General features: G+C 34.4%; 1 protein-coding gene across 1 annotated transcript; it reads right to left on the bottom strand.

Annotated features, from left to right (window-relative positions):
- Positions 1 to 1851: 1851 nt before the first annotated feature.
- LOC110811375 (HCO3- transporter family) lies at positions 1852 to 18680 on the bottom strand. Its single transcript, XM_088207254.1, has 14 exons — positions 18406 to 18680; positions 17239 to 17344; positions 17059 to 17141; positions 16705 to 16897; positions 16455 to 16593; positions 16201 to 16366; positions 15917 to 16083; positions 15484 to 15657; positions 15294 to 15389; positions 15081 to 15197; positions 14671 to 14990; positions 14074 to 14353; positions 2664 to 2801; positions 1852 to 2566 (listed from the first exon to the last, which is right to left on the bottom strand). The coding sequence occupies exons 2-14, from the start codon at positions 17340 to 17342 to the stop codon at positions 2528 to 2530; spliced, it is 2016 nt and encodes a 671-aa protein (XP_088063380.1). The 5' UTR covers positions 17343 to 17344; positions 18406 to 18680; the 3' UTR covers positions 1852 to 2527.
- Positions 18681 to 19365: the final 685 nt, after the last annotated feature.

Below are 19365 nucleotides of genomic sequence, written 5' to 3'. Positions count from 1 at the left end.
AAATATAATTTTGAATTTTGTCATATGAATATGGTAAACTGTGAGATTTTCTTTTCTTAGTTAATCTTTTGCTAAAGATAAATATAATTTTCTTGGATGATTATTTGAAAATAATTTTAGAATTATTTTACTGTTTTATTTTTTTTATTATATACTAAATTTATTTTTATTTTAATTAATAAAATCTGTTTAATTTAAATTTTTTTATTACTGGTCGAATTTCGAGGTTACTTCATTTCCTTCTTTATAGATTTTAAAGAATAAGATATATATAGAGAACCAAAATATTTCTTGAATTTATATTTAGACTGAGAAATTATTTATCCCAGTAGTTTAAATTCTTTCAACTTTGAGATTGAAGTTTCAATTTGGAGGATTGTTAATTATTAAATTTAACTCAAGTTTTGCCATTCCTTAATAGAATTTTACATAAATGTGCCGCATTGTAATATTTTTGAGGCATTACATGGGACCAGTAATCGAATTTCTTGACACCATTTTTATTCCTACCTCTGAGTGCATCTTCACAACCAAATTTTTTATTGAATTAAAAATTTATTTCAAATGTGGTTTTGAATATAGCTTTATGATATTATAGTTAAAAATTCTTAATTTTTGTTTTAATATTTAGTTTGTTATTATATTAATGTACGTTATAATATGTAAAATACATTATAGTCATAAACAATATAATCATTTCATACTTAAATAATCGACACAAACTAACTAAAATTCTTCTATTATTTTATCATTCCATACTCTGTTAACTACACTACATCACCAACCTCGCACTAAAAGGTAGACAAAATTGTTTGGCATGCTGACATGTTATTGGTATATGTATACACATTTTCCAGCATTCTGGGTATGCGGAGATGCTTATAAGCATTTTGTACATTTGTGGGCCTTCATTGAAAGTTTGGGTACTCTGCAGTATCCATAAAGCTTAACATGTTTATGGATACATTTATGAGACTTCAGAGTTACATGAGCATGTTCTTACATATTTTAGGTATTTGAAGGATATTTATGAACCTTGCAGATATCTTGGAACTGTTTTTGCCATTCTTCCTAATTGAATACATAATTTTTTTACTCTTTATGTTGAGACTTAAAAGTAATATTTGTCGGAGCTTAAGCAAATCTTTCATATGCCAGGGCAAACCATGAATGAAGCTCATGAAATAGGCTGCTGATATTTCACATTGACTTTAAAAAATTTCAGAAATTTGTGTTGAGTTTATAAAGTAATATATTAAAATCATTAGAATTTTCTTTTATTATTAAATTACTACGATTTCACTTTTACTGCTCTTCTCACTTTCGCTACAAATATAATTATAAATATAACTGTTATTATAATTATAACTATCAATACAAATTTGAGAACGAAGATAAAAGTTAATATAACAATTAATGTGATTAGTCCAACAATATATAGTAAGAGAACTAAAATCAGGTCAGGACAAAGATTTCAAAAAGTTTGCGACTAATTCTGATGTAAATAATGGTGTTACTTCTAACTCATGTGCTATTACTTGTACTTCTTTGAGTAATTATTTTTTAGTTCTCGATGTGAGATGTAAAGTTAAACACTTTATTCATATCTTACTATTACAATCTGACATAAATAATATAACAAGAAATTATAAACAAATTATTAAGTAGATTTAGCAGTAAATTTCAGTAGCTAATCGAGAAATGCATCTATATCTAAGTCAAGATCTTAATCAAAACAGAAACCTACTGAAGATAAAACAAAAAAAAAAAGAGATCATTTGCACAGTTATACTGGTTAAATAATATAAAAATTCCAGTAAGATTACTCTATTTATCTAAAACCTAATCCAATCATCACTATTATATATTTCGCCTGTGTTCTCTTATTAGCTCAAGCAATAAGCATAGGCTTGAGATCCAACAAGTACCAAAAGAAAATACAAGGGTAATAGTGAAATGCTTCCATCTATGGCTTCAATAAATGTGTGGTTCAAGTAAGAATTCAACCAAAAAAGTTACTTATAAAACTAGAATATATAAGTACAACATCTAACTTGAAAAGAAACGAAAATGTTGACCTATAAGAGGTATAACAAATGATCATTAATCCTCTTCGTATTTATATTCTCAATTGGAAGAGAGTAGGAGTGCTTCTGAATCTCCTTTTGCTGTCTCTGATTTCTTCCCCTATTCTCTTTCCCCCACCTCACCCTGCCCCTTAAACAATTAACTCAAAGAAAAAAAGAAAAAGAAAAAAGATGATCGAGGGCTATCAAGTTTCACTCTTCTACAAGATTTCCTAATATAGAAAAAGGGACAAAAGATACATTTCAATCTATGCTGTCCCACACTTTTTCTCATTAATCTGAACAAGTATTTTGCTTTAACCTTTCATCATTTCTCAACTAATAACTGTATTTGGCCGAATATATAATAGATATTCTTCTTCATCAGGTCATAATTTTGGCTTCGATTAGATGGGGGTGTTCACAATAACCATCCTCATTATAGACTAGTTCATTATAACCTAAGCTCTCCAAGTATTCCCAGCACCTTCAGGATAAATCTGAAAACAATGCAGTTATCATACATGATTAAGTATGAACAATAAATGAAAACTGTCTATAAAGTTCAGAGTCTACATAATAAAATACAACTCTTACTGGAGAGAACATATCTTCTCTGAAGCTTACAGTTCTAAGCTTCAACTCCCCTCTGCTGGTTGTCATCTCATCCAATATCTCTGCATCATAAAATTCATCTTCACAAACTTCAGACCCAGAACCACTTGTATTTCCATCCTGTAACAAATGATGATGAGGATGAATCAAAGAAGTTTAAGGAAGGAAATGGAATTACAACATTAAACAAATGGATCGAACATGCATATTATTTATGGAGTCATGTTTTGGCATATTTGTAACGACAAAAAGAAATGTGAATAATAGTTGTAAAGTCAATTTCCATCTATCCAAGTATTCAGTAAATGATTAAAAAATATCATAAAAACTTTTTTTTTTTAAGTTAGACGTGCAATTTAAACGAAAACTTTGGTAATATATGCATCAAAAATTGAAAATCACTCTTTTAAAATAAAATACACATAATTTAAGCGTTACATGCCAATAAATACATGATTAAGTTTAATAAATATCTTATTAATTATATATCTTATGTCGGATATAAAAAGATAAAATGGCAAATATGTATTATAAGTAAATTGTATTGTAATTTGTGTGTATTTTTATAATAGCATTTTTTCCATATCATTCGAAATTTAGAACCTAAGGTTAGATTAGGACTCTGCATCTTGTAACATATAAATAACATGTTAATGTGATGAGTAAGTGAACTCCTTCAATATGTACATCTGTTCGTTGTGTCAGAGCATACTCCACGCAATTTCTTTTGAATTTTTTCGTTGACCCTACTGGTTTATGATAAAAAAAAAATTCCACTCTGCATCTGTACCTTCTGCGTCTCTCAACAGTGAACCTACTGAGCTCTCAGCAGCCCCATCTCTCAAACTTTCTCTCTTCAGGCCAACAAGAGTGCGTCTGTACCTTCCGCGTGAAACCCTCTTCTATCTCTCTCTCTTCAGGCGCAATTTTTCTTCTTTGTAGCTCTCAACAGCCTAATCTCAACAGCCCAACAACAGTGAGTCTGCCCCTTCGTTCTATCTCTCTCTTCGGGCGCAAGTTTTTTCCTCTGCCAGGCAAACCAGAGTTGCAGTTTTCCTCTCTCTCTCCTCAGGCGAAATTTATCTGATAGGTCCCAATCAGAAGCTAAAGATGGATTGATAGATATTCTGCTTAGGGTGAGAATATAAACTTCAGGTTTGCTACTGGAAAAAGTACTCGATGCTTTATTGCTGGTGCTTGGGAGTTTAAATACGGAAACATCAAATTTACTGCTTTTGATTACAGAGGGAGCAGTTGCTGAAAATTAACAAATAAAGGGAAATAAAATAAACAACGATTGGTAACGGCTAGATACTCTGTGATCTTCCACCTTCTGCTGTTTTGCCTTCGGCTGCACGTTCCCATTTTCTTTGCTCCACTTCAGATCGCATATCGTGGTTCCTTATCGTGTCGCACTTCTTGGCTTATCATTACTCCCCCCTTTTTTTGAGAACCTTGTCCTCAAGGTTCATGTTGCTGAATCACCATGCAGTTCGTTGGTGTTCTCCCATGTAGCTCCTTCTTAGTTGCCTTCTAGTAGTACTAGTTGGGGTTTGCGACACTGGTGGCCGGAGGTGACGCTCATCGCAGTTGAAGCACAACCCTTGTGTTCGCCGTCTCTGCATCTCAACCCAAGAGATTCGCGTGGTGGCGGTGGGTGGAGAAGTTACAGTTTGTGACGATGGAGCTGCTAGCGCTAGGTATGGTTGAGTGGTCGCAACTCGCCCGAACTGATTAGACTGGCGTTGCCGGTTCAATTGATCTTCTCTCATGCAGGATAGACTAATCGTCATTCGATGACTTAGGTTGAAACATCCTGATCTCGTCTGCAATTTCGGGCTTAAGCCCATCGATAAAAGTTCCCATCAGGGCCTTCTGCGCTCAGTCCTGAACTCGGTTACCCAATCGCTCAAACTCTTTCTGGTATTTGCGTAATGGATCGATCTATTTTGCTCCAGACAGGGCTTCATCAAAGTCTTCACTCTCAGTCGACCCAAACTGGGCCCGAAACTCCTCTTCAAACACAACCCAAGTAATCTCTTTTTCTTATTCCTTACAGACCCGGCGAAGCCATTGCCACCATTGGTTGGCTTCGCCTTCTAGGTGGCACGACACACGCCACCTTCTAATCCGTGGCGGTGCTTTGGTGCTCGAAGAACTACTCCACGTGGTTAAACCACTTTGTTGGTTCATCGCTGGCGTAAGAGGGAAAGCCAAGTTTGGCGAGGTTGGAGTAGTAGGGCTGGCGGCCTCCATCTGTTCATTCGGTACCCTCCTTGCAATTCAATCACGACTGGCTGGGCGGAGGGATCTGGTTGCTGCTGGAGCCTTCTCGGCTGGAAGCGACTGCGTCTGTGAACCGCTTGAGCGAATCCTCAATCAAACGGAACTTGTCGGCCATTCCGAGTTCCATTAGGCTGAAGCTGTCTTGTAAGGTGCTGAGACCCTTTTCGTGATTCTCAATGCGGTTCTTTGTTGGAGGCCGTTTCGATCTAGCTCTGATAGCAATTGATGGGTCCCAATCAGAAGCTAAAGATGGATTGATAAAGATTCTGCTTAGGGTGAGAATATAAACCTCAGGTTTGCTTCTGGAAAAAATGTTCAGTGCTTTATTGCTGGTGCTTGGGAGTTTAAATACAGAAACATCAAACTTACTGCTCTGATTACAGAGGGATCATTTGCTGGAAATTAGCAAATAAAAGGAAAGAAAATAAACGATTGGTGACGGCTACATACTCTGTCATAAAACGTTATGCTGTTTTCCCTTCAGCCGCACGTTCCCATTTTCTGTGTTTTCCCTTCATATCGCGGTTCCTTATCGTGTCGCACTTCTTGGCTTATCATTATCTCTCTCAATCAAGATCGTTAATTTCTATTCTCAGTCGCTATCTCTCTCCTCGGTCACAATTCCTTTACAGACTATTAATTTCTATCCTATAACAATACCGATAGAGAAAAACCTCTATTATCTGTCTCTGTTCTCCCATTACAGAACTGCTGCCTTGGCTCTCTTTTATTTTGTGAAACTCTGATAGCCTCATATTCTCTTAATAAGTCATTTTCTCTCTTGCAAAGTAGCCTACTCTGTCTGCCACTCTACTTAAAAGAAGGGCCATTCTCCTGCAAAGTAGGTGACTCTTATCCCTCCTCTTTCCTTCACATTTCTCGTGCTTCTCATCCTTCTTTAGGTGTTTCCAACATTAAGAATTATGTTAGTGAACAACTCGATTTCAAAAATTATTTAGTTTGAAAATCTCTTTTCATCCTGGTTTTTCAAGGCTACGACATTCTCAATCACATTGACAAGATCGGTTTATGTCTGGTTGAAACTCTCATTCATAACAGAACGGGTGCCAAATTCAGATGTTGTTTTATGGAAGCAGGTTGATGCTCAAGTACTTTCATGGATTCAAGCAACTCTCTTCTGACATCCTTCGAAGTTTTCTCAAACCCAACATCTCTCTCACTGCTTAAGATCTTGGCTTGCTATGGAAATACTATTCCAAGATCAAGCTCACGCTCCACTTATTCAACTAAAATTAGAATTTTATAATACTTCTAAATCTGATCTATTAATCAATGCATACGTCCAAAAGATGAAGACTCTGTTCGATTCCCTGGTATCTATTGGCTATGAGCTCTCTTTAGGAGATTTGGTTCTTCAAATTTTGGAATGTCTTTCCCTTTATTATGAGAATGTTGTCATCAAATTAAGTTCCCAAAAACTGTTACCCTCCTTTGTCCACCTTTGAACTGCATTGTACCTCAAGAGATTTGACTTGCACGACATAAAAAATGGCCTTCCTTGTCAGTCAATTCCTCTATTTTTGTTGTCACAAACATTTTTTAGCAATCAGGTCCTCCCGTGAATCGATCTTCTCAACCGGTCGTGGATAGTTTACTTCTAATTACAGGGAACGTGGTTGATATGTGGTAGAGGTCGCAATGGATCTATTCATCGCTCTTCTAATTCTTATCATCACTTTTCAAATGGAATTCTTGGTCCAACTCCTCAAACACAACATCCTAATTGCCTTTCTATTAGTTTTCAGCACTAATTTTGTCTGTGATATAATCACACTCCGAGAATGTCTTTCACTGAAGAGGCAAATATCAATGCAACCCTCGACCCAAACTAATTCAATGCAAAAAAGATTATTCGTTGCTCTTCAACTCCAGGAAGCCCATGAAACTTTCTGGTTGCCTGATACTGGGGCAACCTCTCATATGCAGCTACACCAAGTATTCTCAACTTTTCCTCTCCCACAAATACCTTAAAGTCAAGCTCGGAGGTGGGTCTATCCAAAATACCTCTTATATGGTTCTTTTTTTTTTTTTAATTATTCTAGTAAAATATTATGTTTCCTAGTTAAGAATCGAGTCACTGGATGATTAACAATAAAGTCATCTTTTAACAATGGGTTGGGTTAATACTCTTGTTGTTATTGCGAGAACGACTTATTTTAGGAAAATAAATTACAGTTCATCAAATGCATTTGATAACTTAAATTTTATTAGAAAGAACCTAATATTGTAATTTAAAATAATATTCTAACTTATCTTTATTAATAATAAGCATACTTTTTTATATAAATATTATAATTTTTATTTATACATCTTAATTTAATTAAAAATTTAAATCTAATTAAAAATATTCAATTAAAATATTAAAAATTCTATACTATTTAGAAATTTAATATTAATAGAAAATCATTTACTATTTAAAAATTTAATATTAATTAGAAATCCAGATCTAATTAAATTTCAACATTTTATTTAGGCCTTATAAATCCATCTATAAAATTACTCTTCCCTAATCTTTAAGCTTGTCTTTAAACTTGAAATGTGGATATAGCCGACTTATTGGTCTTTTCTTATTGTTCAGAACTAGTGTCACATTCAATCTTGAGGCAGAATGACCATTTATATTATTGATCAGAAACAAATGGTTCATCATAGTTATAATACAATTTTTTTAGTCTCCTTTATATCATTTGTCTTTATTAATTTTTTTATAAATAGAGAGGAAGTATAATCAGATTTTGTAATGACATTGTTGCCCTGTAGAGCCGATATTTTATGAACTGAATTGTTAGGTTTGGTCAGGGATTAAGAATGGTCACTATAATTGTGTTCGGTCATATCCCACAACTGTTGTTTCCTTTTAAAAGTTCTGATCGTACTCATTGCATGCATAAGAGTGGTGAGAGATTGTATCTCAACCTCTAAATGGAGAGAATCGATAAGTTCTACTATGAACAAATTGACTTGTTGATCACGGCATACCATAGAAGATCGGGCCAACAACCTCGAAAACTATAGTTGATACTCCTCAACCGAGTCCGTTTGCACTTAAGGTTAACCAATTCGCCCAATGAGTTACTTTGCAGGTACAGTCCAAACTGTAGAGTGCAATACTCCACGAATGTCTCTTATGTCATATCCCGCTCTTCCTGCTATAGTTTATAGTACCAAAGTTGAGTTTTTTCTAAAATGTAAAAAATTACTAAATTAACATTATCGGAGGCGACGATCAACTGATTAGTAAAGAATTGATCGTATCAATGGAGTCAAATCAAAAAAATTTCTATGCAATTGTAGGTGGGGAAATCCAGTTTGGTGTAGCATGGAATAAATCTTCTATTTTCCAACTTTGTGTTTGTAGTGCTCGATTCCAGTCGGTTGTCAACTCGACTAGATTGGATTGTGTGACTATTGTCGACTTATATTTTGCCCTCTAAATCTCTGTCGCACAACTAGGTGACTATCTGAGAAAGAGTCTCCATCTGCTAAGACAATTATGATAACTTAGCATTCATTTTGAACCGGAGATTTTGAGAAAAAAATAATAATTTTATTTCATCATTTATATTATTATATTTAAAATATTTATAAAATTTTTAATTTATTAATTAAAAAATAATTATTTTACTAAAATTTTAATTTTATAAAATTATTATTCTAATAAATTTTAATTATATTATTTTAACTAATTAAATGATAAAATAATAAAATATAATTCTTAGAAATATCATAGATGCCCAACGTGCAAATCAAGTTACGGAAATTCATCCTTCTAATCAGTACTAGAGGATGACAAAAAAGTACTACAAACTGCAACTAGATCTGTTAGGCAGCTCGACTCGGGTTCGGCTCAAGAATAGCTCAGAATCGGTTCAAAACGGCTTAGATTCAGTTAAAAAATGGTTTGAACTCGGCTCAAACTCAGCTTAGTTTGGAAGCGGCTCGGCTCGGATAGTAGCTCAAGTCGTCTCGGACTAGACTTGGCTCGGTTTGGTGCAAGTGGCTCGGTCTGGGCTGAAACTCAGCTCAGCTCATCGCCTCAGATCGGCTCAATGCAGCTGGCTAGAAAAACTCCCCAGGCACGGCTCATCGTGCGGCGGAAGGGGAAGATCATGCGCTGCAGATCGAGCGTCTGCAGAAGGCCGGTAAGTCGCGGCCAGCGGCTCTGTACGATCGGAGTGAGGTAGATCCAGGTGGTCGCGCGGCTCTGTGCGGCGGAAGAGGAACCGGGTTGTGCAACTCTTCGCGCAGCTCTACGCGTGGCGGAAGAAGAAGATGGCTTGCTTGACTCTTCGCGCGAAGGAAGAAGAAACCCGAGGTGGTCGCGCAGTTGAAGACGAAGGAATCCGAGGCGGTCGCGCAGCTCTGCGCGTGACTTAAGAAGAAGGAACCCGAGATGGTCGCGCATCTATGATCTCTCTCTGCATCTGATCTGACCTTTATTCCTAGATTTGACTCTCTCCCTCTCATCTGGTTCTTTTTGCTATTTTTAGGGTTCGAAAAAAATAAAATTGAAGGTAGAACCCTAAAATAGAAGGATACCAACCTAATCTACTGTACTATTTTAAAGTTTGAAGAAAATTTTTTAAATTAAAATTCTAAAAATAATTTTATTTCTCACTTTTTAAATTATTATACATAGAGAATTATAAAACTCTTAACTTATTAATTAATAAATAACTATTTTACTATAATTTTAATTATATAAAATTATTATTTTAATAAAATTTTAATTATTTAAAATAATTAAATATAATTGTCAACATGGCTCTTTGATTCAGCTACTAAATTTTTCAGTTCCTCACGCAATCCTTCCTCGACCAATGTGTTTAGCTCTGATACTAAATTGTTATGTTTTCTAATTAAGAATAAAAAAAAGGGAATATGACGAAATTGATAGACGTTACAAACTTAATTGGATTGAACTTGGGCATGAAAACCTACTAAGTGATAACTTTCAAATTCAGAGAAACCCTGGAATTAAAAATGGACAATCCTGAGCCAAATCCTATTTTACGAGAACAAACAAAAGAAGAGTTCAGAAAGCGAGAGAAAAAGGGGATAGGTGCAGAGACTCAATAGAAGCTGTTCTAACAAATGGAGTTAATTAACTTGTGTTGGTAGAGGAATTCTTCTATCGAACCTCCAGAAAAGGAGTCACCAAATGATTAACAATAAAGTTGTTTTTAACAAAGGGTTAACACCCTTGTTCTTATTGTAGAAGCAACCTATTTTATAAAAATATATTACAATTTATTAAAGGGAGTTGTTACCTTAGATCTCGTCAAAGAGAATTCTAATATCGTAATTTAAAATAATATTTTAAGTTACCTTATTAATAGCAATTATGCTCTTTTATATAAAAATTATAATTTTTATTTAGAAATCTTAATTTAATTAAGAATTTAAAGATAATTAAGAATAGTTTATTAAAATGTTAGAAATTCTATATTATTTAGAAATCAAATATTAATGAAAAATTATATATTATTTAAAATTTTAATATTAATTAAGATTTCATGTTTACTATTTATGAATCTAATATTACAACATTTAATTGAACTTCAATCTCCTATTTAGGCCTTATAAATCCATCCAAAACATAAAAGTATTTCACCTGAATAATGTTTTTGTTGTGCTGTTTCTTACTACTAATCTCACTTTAGTTAAACGTTTTATTACAGATAACTTTTGTTTAATAAAATCTGATCCTTTTGTTTTTTGTGTTGAGGACATCGAGACTTAGAGATCTATTCTCAAAAGCAGTTACCATGGTGATCTATATTCTTTTCCATCATCAGCTTTGGTTTCTCTTTTTTCAGTTTATCCATCCTAAGTTGCTGCTTTATTAAGTCTTGAGTCATGGCATTGTCGTTTAGGACATTACAATTCTTCTATTTTATTTAGACTTAAAAATGATCTTGTAAAACCTCCATTAGTTTTTAAATTTGATTCTTTTAATTTTGAGTTTTGTTTGAAAGGCAAAAACACTAGGCTTCCCTTTTCCGAGTCTTTCTTTCATGTCACTGAGTTATTTTTAATAATACGTTCAGATGTTTAAACCTCTACCTACTCTTTCATTTTCTAATTATTAATATTATGTTTTATTTCTGAACGAATATTGTCGCTTCCTATGGGTATTCCGCACTGCAAAGAAAATTCCAAGTCCAATATTTTCGTCAGCTTCTATTATTATATATTCACTTAGGTCGGATGCAAAATTAAGCAATTCTAGTGCGATGGTGGTGGTGAATGTATCAATTGTAAAGCTGATACCTTTTCTCGAGATATGACATGTACATCAGATGTCCTGTCCTTACACACCACAACGGAATGGTATAGCTGAATGTATGCATAGAACATTATCATTATGGTTTGAGCTTTACTTTTTCAAGTCTCTGCGCCTTCCATTTTTTGTCTATAAGCTCTCAAGACTAATGTATATCTTATTAACTGGCTATCTTTCTCTTCTATTCTGAATTTAATTCCGGTTGAATTTTTTTCTAACAAGCAGCCTACATATGATCATTTGCGGGTACTTCGTTGTACATGTTATGCAAGTATCTTTCCAAAATAATGACACATTGAGTCCTCGTTCCACTAAATGTAAGTTTTCATTGGATAATTAGAGAATCACAAAAGTTATCATTGCTTTCATGTTGAGACAAAAGGCAATTATTTCTCGACATAATTTCTGTTAGCAGGATTTTTGCTAGGATAAGGATTCGGTTGCTCTCTCACCCTAATCATCAACTTCTCTCTTTGAATCACCTCCCAATTCCAAGGTTTCCTCTATTATTGAGGTCATTCATCATCTCCAGTCATCAACTCCAAAACCAACACCACAAGGTATGGTTTCTAATCCGAAACCTCCTATTACTTTTTTACGCAAGAAGATGAAGCCTGCAACTCAGATTTTAGCAGCCACCAATGTTATTATGTCATCTAATACTTCTGGACCTACTACTTCCGATCTCTCCATTCTCCACTGTCATCCAATATTGGCTCAAAGTCACACAGGTCATCTCAAGCACAAAATTAAAGATAGTTTTCTTGTTGCTACTGTTGTCTCCTCTGCTTTACATGAAGAACCTAAAGTCATATTCTCAGTCTGTTACATTTTCCTCAATGGAGACAAGCTATGGAAACCAAATTTGATGCTCTTCTTGGTATTAATACACGGCAGCTTTTTCCTCATCCACCTGGTGCTACTATTTTGGATGTCGTTATCTGTATAAGGTCAAACAGAAAGCTGATGGTTCTCTGGAACATTGTAAAGCTCGATTAGTTGCTCAAGGTTTCTAACAACAACTTGACATCGACTTTAATGAAACTTATAGTCCACTTATCAAGTCTTCTACAATTTATATTATCTTGTTGATTGTCGTTTCTCATTGCCGGCCAATCTATCCTTAATGTGAAAAATGCTTTTCTCCATGGTATTCTCAAAGAAGAAGTTTATATGAAGCAGTTTCAAAGATTTGAGAACTCTGACTATCCTTTACTTGTCTGTAAACTAAGGAGGCTAGTTCTGGTCTTAAACAAGCCCTTTGAGCTTGGAATCAATGTTTTACATCCTTTCTTTCTACTCAAGACTTCATCTCAAGTCGTGCAGACAAATCTGTTTATCTGTAAGCATGGGTATCACATGGCTAGAAGTCTTATTGTGTATTGATGATATTGTACTAACAACTTCTCAAGTAACTTATTACAGTCTCTTCTTTTCAACTTAAAATTGGGTTTTTAATAACTGATTAGGGCACACTGCACTATTTTTTGGGTATTCCAGTTTCATATAATACGGAGGCACATTTTCTTGAGCAAAGCAAGTATGTTATAGACTTATTACATCTACATGGTATGAAGGACTGTCAGCCATTAGCTACTCCTGTCCACTCTCATGGTCAAATTGGTAAAAGGCCGAGTTTTTGCAATCAGATGTTACTTCATATCGCAGTATTGTTGGAACCTTTGTAATATCGTACTCTGACTCATCCTGAGATTCTATTTGCTGTCAGCAAGCTTGCCGGCACATGCATGAACCTTGTGAGGACCATTTTCAAGCTGTCAAACGTATATCACGTTACATACGAGATACTCTATCTTATGGCTTTTAACTTTACTTTAAATCCCCTAAGCATTTAGTAGGATGACTGAATTTTTTCGAGTCTATCCTATTAGATCATGACATTATTTGGAATAAGAATTTTGAGAACGTTGTTAAGTCACTAATTATATTGTAAATCTTTCGTACATGAATGGTACTTCCGTTTTTTGTTGGTATCTATTAATATACAACTTATTTTTTTATTTAAAAAAAAAAAGATATTTAGTAGGATACTCGAATATAAACTAAGCAGGATATCCTGACATCTAACGATCAGCTCTAAGATACTATATTTCTCTTGGTACGAATTTAATGTTTGATGTTCCAAGAAACAACTTACAGTTTCTCATTCTAAGTATATTGAGCTGGATATTCATTTTATTCGGAAAAAAGTACAAAACAATTAATAGCATGATATATTGCCAGTTAAGATCAGTTAACTGAGATATTTACCAAAGAACTTTCTCCTATAAGGTCCAATCACCTGAGGTTCAATCTTTGTGTATTACCATGCACAGCTTGCAAGGGGTAAAGAGATAAAGAGATAAAGAGATAAATATGTTTTATATTTAAATTGTATTTTAATTTGTGTATCTCTAACATAGCATTATTTTTATATCATTAGGATTCTAGACCTAAGGTTAGTTAGATTAGGACTCTACGTCTTGTAATGTTATAAGTAATATGTTCATGTGATGAATAAGTGAATCCTTTCAATATTTACATCTCTTGAAGATCAAAGTATCATAAAACTTTTTACAGGATATTCTTGTCAGAACTTATAAACGTTAAAAAAACAATCTATTTTTTAATATTAATTTAATAGTAAAAAATTACTAATAAATCTCAATAATCATATTTTAGATAACAAAACTCTAAGAAATATTTAAAAAAATAATAATAATAATAAATTTTAATAATCGTATTTAAGATAATAAAACTCCAAGAAAGATTAAAGAAAAAGAAACAAAAAAATGGTACCTTAAGTGATAGACTTAGATTTCTTTTAGGTGCACCAGCAATTTCTTCATACTCAGAGGCATCTAGTTCTTGAAGATGATTAGGGTCAAACAGCTTGGGGAGGATGTATTGCCTAATGCTGACAAGAAGGAAGAATAGTAGAGGGAACATCACTCCAGCTATTGGTATCCATGTTACTCCATAGCAAAGCAGAAAATATACAAACTGGAACAGCGTAAATGCAGCAATTGACTTGTATGGTACTAACTCCACAAATGAAGCATGTACACCTTCCAAGACTCTGCATAACAAGGCAATAGATCAACAGTGAAGAGATTAGAAAAATACTTCAACTTTCAGTCTTCTATAAATTATGTTCTTAGCAAAACATCACGAAACTGCATAAAAAATCATAGTATCCTACAATACCAAAATTTTAAGTTGTATCTATCTAAATCAATTTTCTTTTCCAAGTATAGTCATAGAACTTGTGGAGAGGTCTCTTAACGTGCAAGTTGATGTGTTCATTCTGAATAATGTAAAACTATCAAATGCATCTTTCAAGCTGTAATAATAAACTAAATTATCTCTCTGCAACTTCTAAGGTGAACAACTCACTTGTGTCGTCGGCTAGAAGTTATGAAGAGCAGCAATATCCTTTCCCAGAACTGATTCCCTGGGAGACTATCAATGGCCATGTAGGCAAAATATCCCCAAAGAACTGAGGTTGGTATCATTTTGATTACCGGTATAGCAAGCACTAATAATCCAACAAGGATTGACTGTAAGAGGTTACTCATTCTTTGTTCGTTAACTCTGACAGGCAGGTAAGCATCAATGTGCTTCTCAGGATCAAATTTTCCCTTCTCGTTCCCACCATCATCAGCTTTCATCACAGCCTCCTTAAGGTCTTCCAACTCTTTGGCTACTGAAGTGGGCTGCAGAAAAATCCATATTCACTACATTTGCTAGCAGACATTTCTGCATGTCTAGCACAAGGAAAAAAAGGACAGGCATATGATACTTACCACTGGAGATGTGTCCATCTCTATGAAAACAGCTTGCATTCTTCCATAGATTTCTGAGTTGCTTGCTTTCTGCTTCATACCCTCCTTGGCACTTGCCACCATTTTCTTTCTGATCAGCTGCAAAATCAAGCATAAACTATAAGAATCCAAATCAATGGTGTTCAAGACTAGCAGGGAAGATGTAAGAAAAATTCCCTGACCATGGCACCTGACCTGTCTCTTGAGAACTGCAAGACTCTTGGTGTGCATTGGGGATTGAGGAAGGACCCCATTAGAAGGAGGAAGCCCAAGCAACCCACAAATCAGCGTCTGGATATAAAGAAACAGCAACTGAGCATAAACCATATAACCATGGATCACAAGTTACAAAGAAGAGAAACCAGTACAAAAGAATAGTATATACCATAACTCCCAGTAACAAGATATCATAATGGTATGCAGGTGGATTTTTTAGATTGAACTCTTTTTGTTGTGCCATCTTTGAAGCCACACTATGGTCAAAAAAGTATAGACCTGCTATCATTACAGCTGGAATAGAGGCAGCAAAGATGTAGTATATTGGAACCATACTCATATCCTGCCATTTTACATGTAAGAAATGTCATTGCTGTTTCAAGTTTAGATTGAAATATGCAGTTAATGAAGAAATCTTCATCACTCTTGTTTCACACAAAGAGATAATATGCTTTTGTGATCTGGGAGCAGTTATATTATAGGATCCGATAATTCTAAGGAGAAAAAAGTAATGCACAATAGATGTGGCTTAAGAAAGGAGATTTTATGGGGGGGTTGATGTTGGACCTAAACAAATAATGAAATTATTGCTTTCTTGATACCTTGATTACTTTCCAATGGTATAATGATGCAGATTCCCAGGGAAGTGGGCAAAATAATCTCCTCGGAACCCCTTCAGGGACTTTGCTGGGTACAGCATAGGACAATGCTGTCCATAACAAGACCATAAGGGGTACCCCATAATCTGCAACAAAACCTCGAAACCACCCTGTAAATATTTAATAGAAGGAAGATTATGTTACTCACATCTGTAAAAAATTTAATTGCCTGAAAAGCTTTTTATGATTTATTTATTAGAGGATCAACATAAAGAGACTTCACATACTGCTGCCATATCTCCATGATCTCGCCCTTCTGCTCTTCATGGCAGTGAATACAAGACCAAATGCGAAAATAATTGCAAGCAACCCATTTGTATATAACCAATGAAATTGATACTCTTCCAGGTTAGGATTTTCCGCTTTAGGAACAGTAAATTCACTGATCACTCCCTATAATTGCAACAATCATCAGAATTTACCACATCATTCCAATAACTATTAAAGTATGTGTTGGTTATTCATGCTGATCAAGCAGTACCTTAATAGCCTCTTGCATGAAAAGGACAGTTATCAACATTCCAAAAAGTTCTCCTGCAATCCTAGTAAACCTAGTGATTATGGTGCATGCATTAAAAATAGCAAGAAGGAAGAGAAAAATTGCCGTCCACACACAAACCCTGCAAATCGAAATTCTGAGGATAAATATCCAAGAGCTATGCTAATTGGGGAGCTAAATATATCGAATGATTAATTTGTATTTATTTTTAAGTGGAGATTTGTTCCCATACCATCCAGCCCAAGCTATATAGAGCCCTGTTCCCAGTTCTGGCCTTCCTTTGCTGAAATTGTATAGATAAGTGTACATTATGATTGTGGGTTCTGCAACTCCTAATATCAGCAGAGGTTGTCCACCAAAAATTGAGTGGATGACTCCGCAAAGTGCAGTAGAAGCTAAAGTTTCCACTGCGCTGAGGCTTCCGTCTAGAATGAACAAACAGAATTTTCATGCTCATTCAAACACAACTCAGAATAAAATACATGTTAAATATCCATATTTACTAATGAAACAATTTCTAAGCCTCATTGTTGCTGGCTTCCAAAGCTTCTGTCAATTACAGGAAATAAATAAAATAACCATGTACCTGTCTCTCTGTTTAGTTGCTCCCCGAAGGCTACTACAGGAAGAGCAGAGGCAAAGAAAATGTACATAGTTGGAGCTAATATCCTGAAAGACGTTAAAGGGCACTAAATCAGAAAAGCTGAAGCTTTTATGACCCAGAATTAGTAGCGTTGTAAGCTGTTGAAAGCAACCAAGACTATACCTAATGCCTGAGCAAAGTGCAATTACCCAGTCTTGCTTGTAGCACGCGCTTCTCCCTTTGACATCCTTGATTATCCCCATGAATGGAGTTTTCATATTCTCCATCCCTGAATAGAAAGTCCAGAGATTAGATATGCTACATTAAGGCTCTTTCTTGAGATGTAATAAATGAATTAGAAGAGTCTTGTAAATAATCTCCATCTATATAGAATAAGACGAAAAGACAGAAACGTGAAAAGACAGAAACGTTAATTCAGATTTCAGTGAGCAGATAATGTCTTTGAGATTCTCATGACAAACTAGCGGAGAAGGAAGATGGGATTCATGTGACCTGATTCTAATTTAAGACCTATATGGTACATTACAGTAAGAACCATCCAAACAAAAATTAATAGAAAAATATAATGCAAATGCCTTTATCTTTAAATTAAAATTTTGAGATACGGTGAACATGAAAGCATTAGAATAACTTCAGAAGCCATAACTTAGAAAAACCTGGTGTTTTTGGTATATGAATAAACAGCTGTACAGCAAATCAAAAACCAAACATTCTTGTCGGAGAAAATAATGGTAAAATATGTATGCATGCATGCATGTAGAGTAGGTAAATGGCATATTGTTCGAGAACGTATATAATAAATGCAAGCTTTGCGTGAGATGTAATGCACTTATTGTCCATCATCGCCAACCAAAATTGTAATTAACATCATAGAACAGAGGCTAGAAACATCAAACTACGAAAAAAAAAAAAAAAAGATAATCGCATTCAAGATCTGGTTGTGGAACAAAACAACAAACTCGCATTCCATGCGGAGAAGAATCGTAGAGAATGATCCTTCTGTGACCGATTACAAGCGACGAGAATGAAGAATAAAATGAAGGACGAATTTACATGTATCATCTGAAATTAGAATCAAGAACGAAATAACACGTTCCTGCCTCGATACATTAGTTTCTCCTAATGTCCCTCGGTTTTTCCACAACCAAAAAGATTCTCAACCGCAGGAGCATCATTTCAAAGGTTCGCGCACATTAAAATACTAAATGAGCGTGACATCTAGATTTACAAAGAAAGAACGAAAAGATGAACACAGAGATTTACATATATATATATATATATATATATCTAAATATGCGTAGAAAGAAAGAAAGAGAAAGAAGAGCAGACCTGTGGATTGAAGTGGGAGAGAAGCAGGAAGAAGAAGGAAAATGCGTGAATCTCCCCAGCACCGGAGGAAAAATCCGGGCAGGGAGGGAGGTCGCCGGAGATGTCAGATTCCGGTGAGGAGGAGGAGGAGGGGGAGGGACTAGTTTCTTCTACCTAAAAACCAGAAAGTGTGCACCCTGATTATTTTAGCATATTATAATGACCATTTATATATCATATTGTTGGAGAAAAAACAAAATAAAGAGAGGCCTTCTTTTCTGTTTGTAGACAGACAGAGAGAGCGCGCTGTGAAGGGAAAGAAACAGATAATTCAAATCATTCAAAAAATAAAAAATAAAAAAACTAAGGCAGCGAGTTTTCTGTGAGGGTCCGCATTCCGGCTTATTGTGGACCCTCCAAAATTCGCTTACGTGTACGTATGCTATTGGATAAGAATGTCCGGGTTCCGGACCCGACCCGAGGAAACACAGCGCCGTTAAGAATTTGGTAAACCTTACGTACTTCGTTAAACATATTAAACTAGTTTTCTGTTTATTAAAATGCACGTAATCTTATATTTTGTATAATTATTGAAATATATGATAAATACTATAATATTAAGTTTACCTTGAAAATTATCATATACAAATACACTTTCTTCTATAAAAATAAATCAATATATTAAATAAGTTAACACGTTGTTATTTAAAAGAATTTTTTTAATCATCATTAAGTATCTCATAATTAAATATATCATACAGACCACATAGATAAATTATATATTCTTCTATGTAAAAAAATAAATATATAATATAAATTAAAATAGTATTAATTATAATATATAATAAAAAAATATTATTAAATATCTTAAAATTGAATATATTATATAGAATATATGCACTAATAATCATAAATTCGGGTTTATATTCTCTCATATATGTAAACAAATAAAAATATCATAACACTTCAAAAAATATTAAT

This window comes from Carica papaya, chromosome 7 (genome assembly GCF_054855325.1).
Source record: "Carica papaya isolate Zhongbai chromosome 7, ASM5485532v1, whole genome shotgun sequence".
NCBI classification, from domain to species: domain Eukaryota; kingdom Viridiplantae; phylum Streptophyta; class Magnoliopsida; order Brassicales; family Caricaceae; genus Carica; species Carica papaya.
The sequence above is the reverse complement of the archived record's forward strand: the minus strand, read 5'-3'. Positions and strand labels throughout refer to the sequence as shown.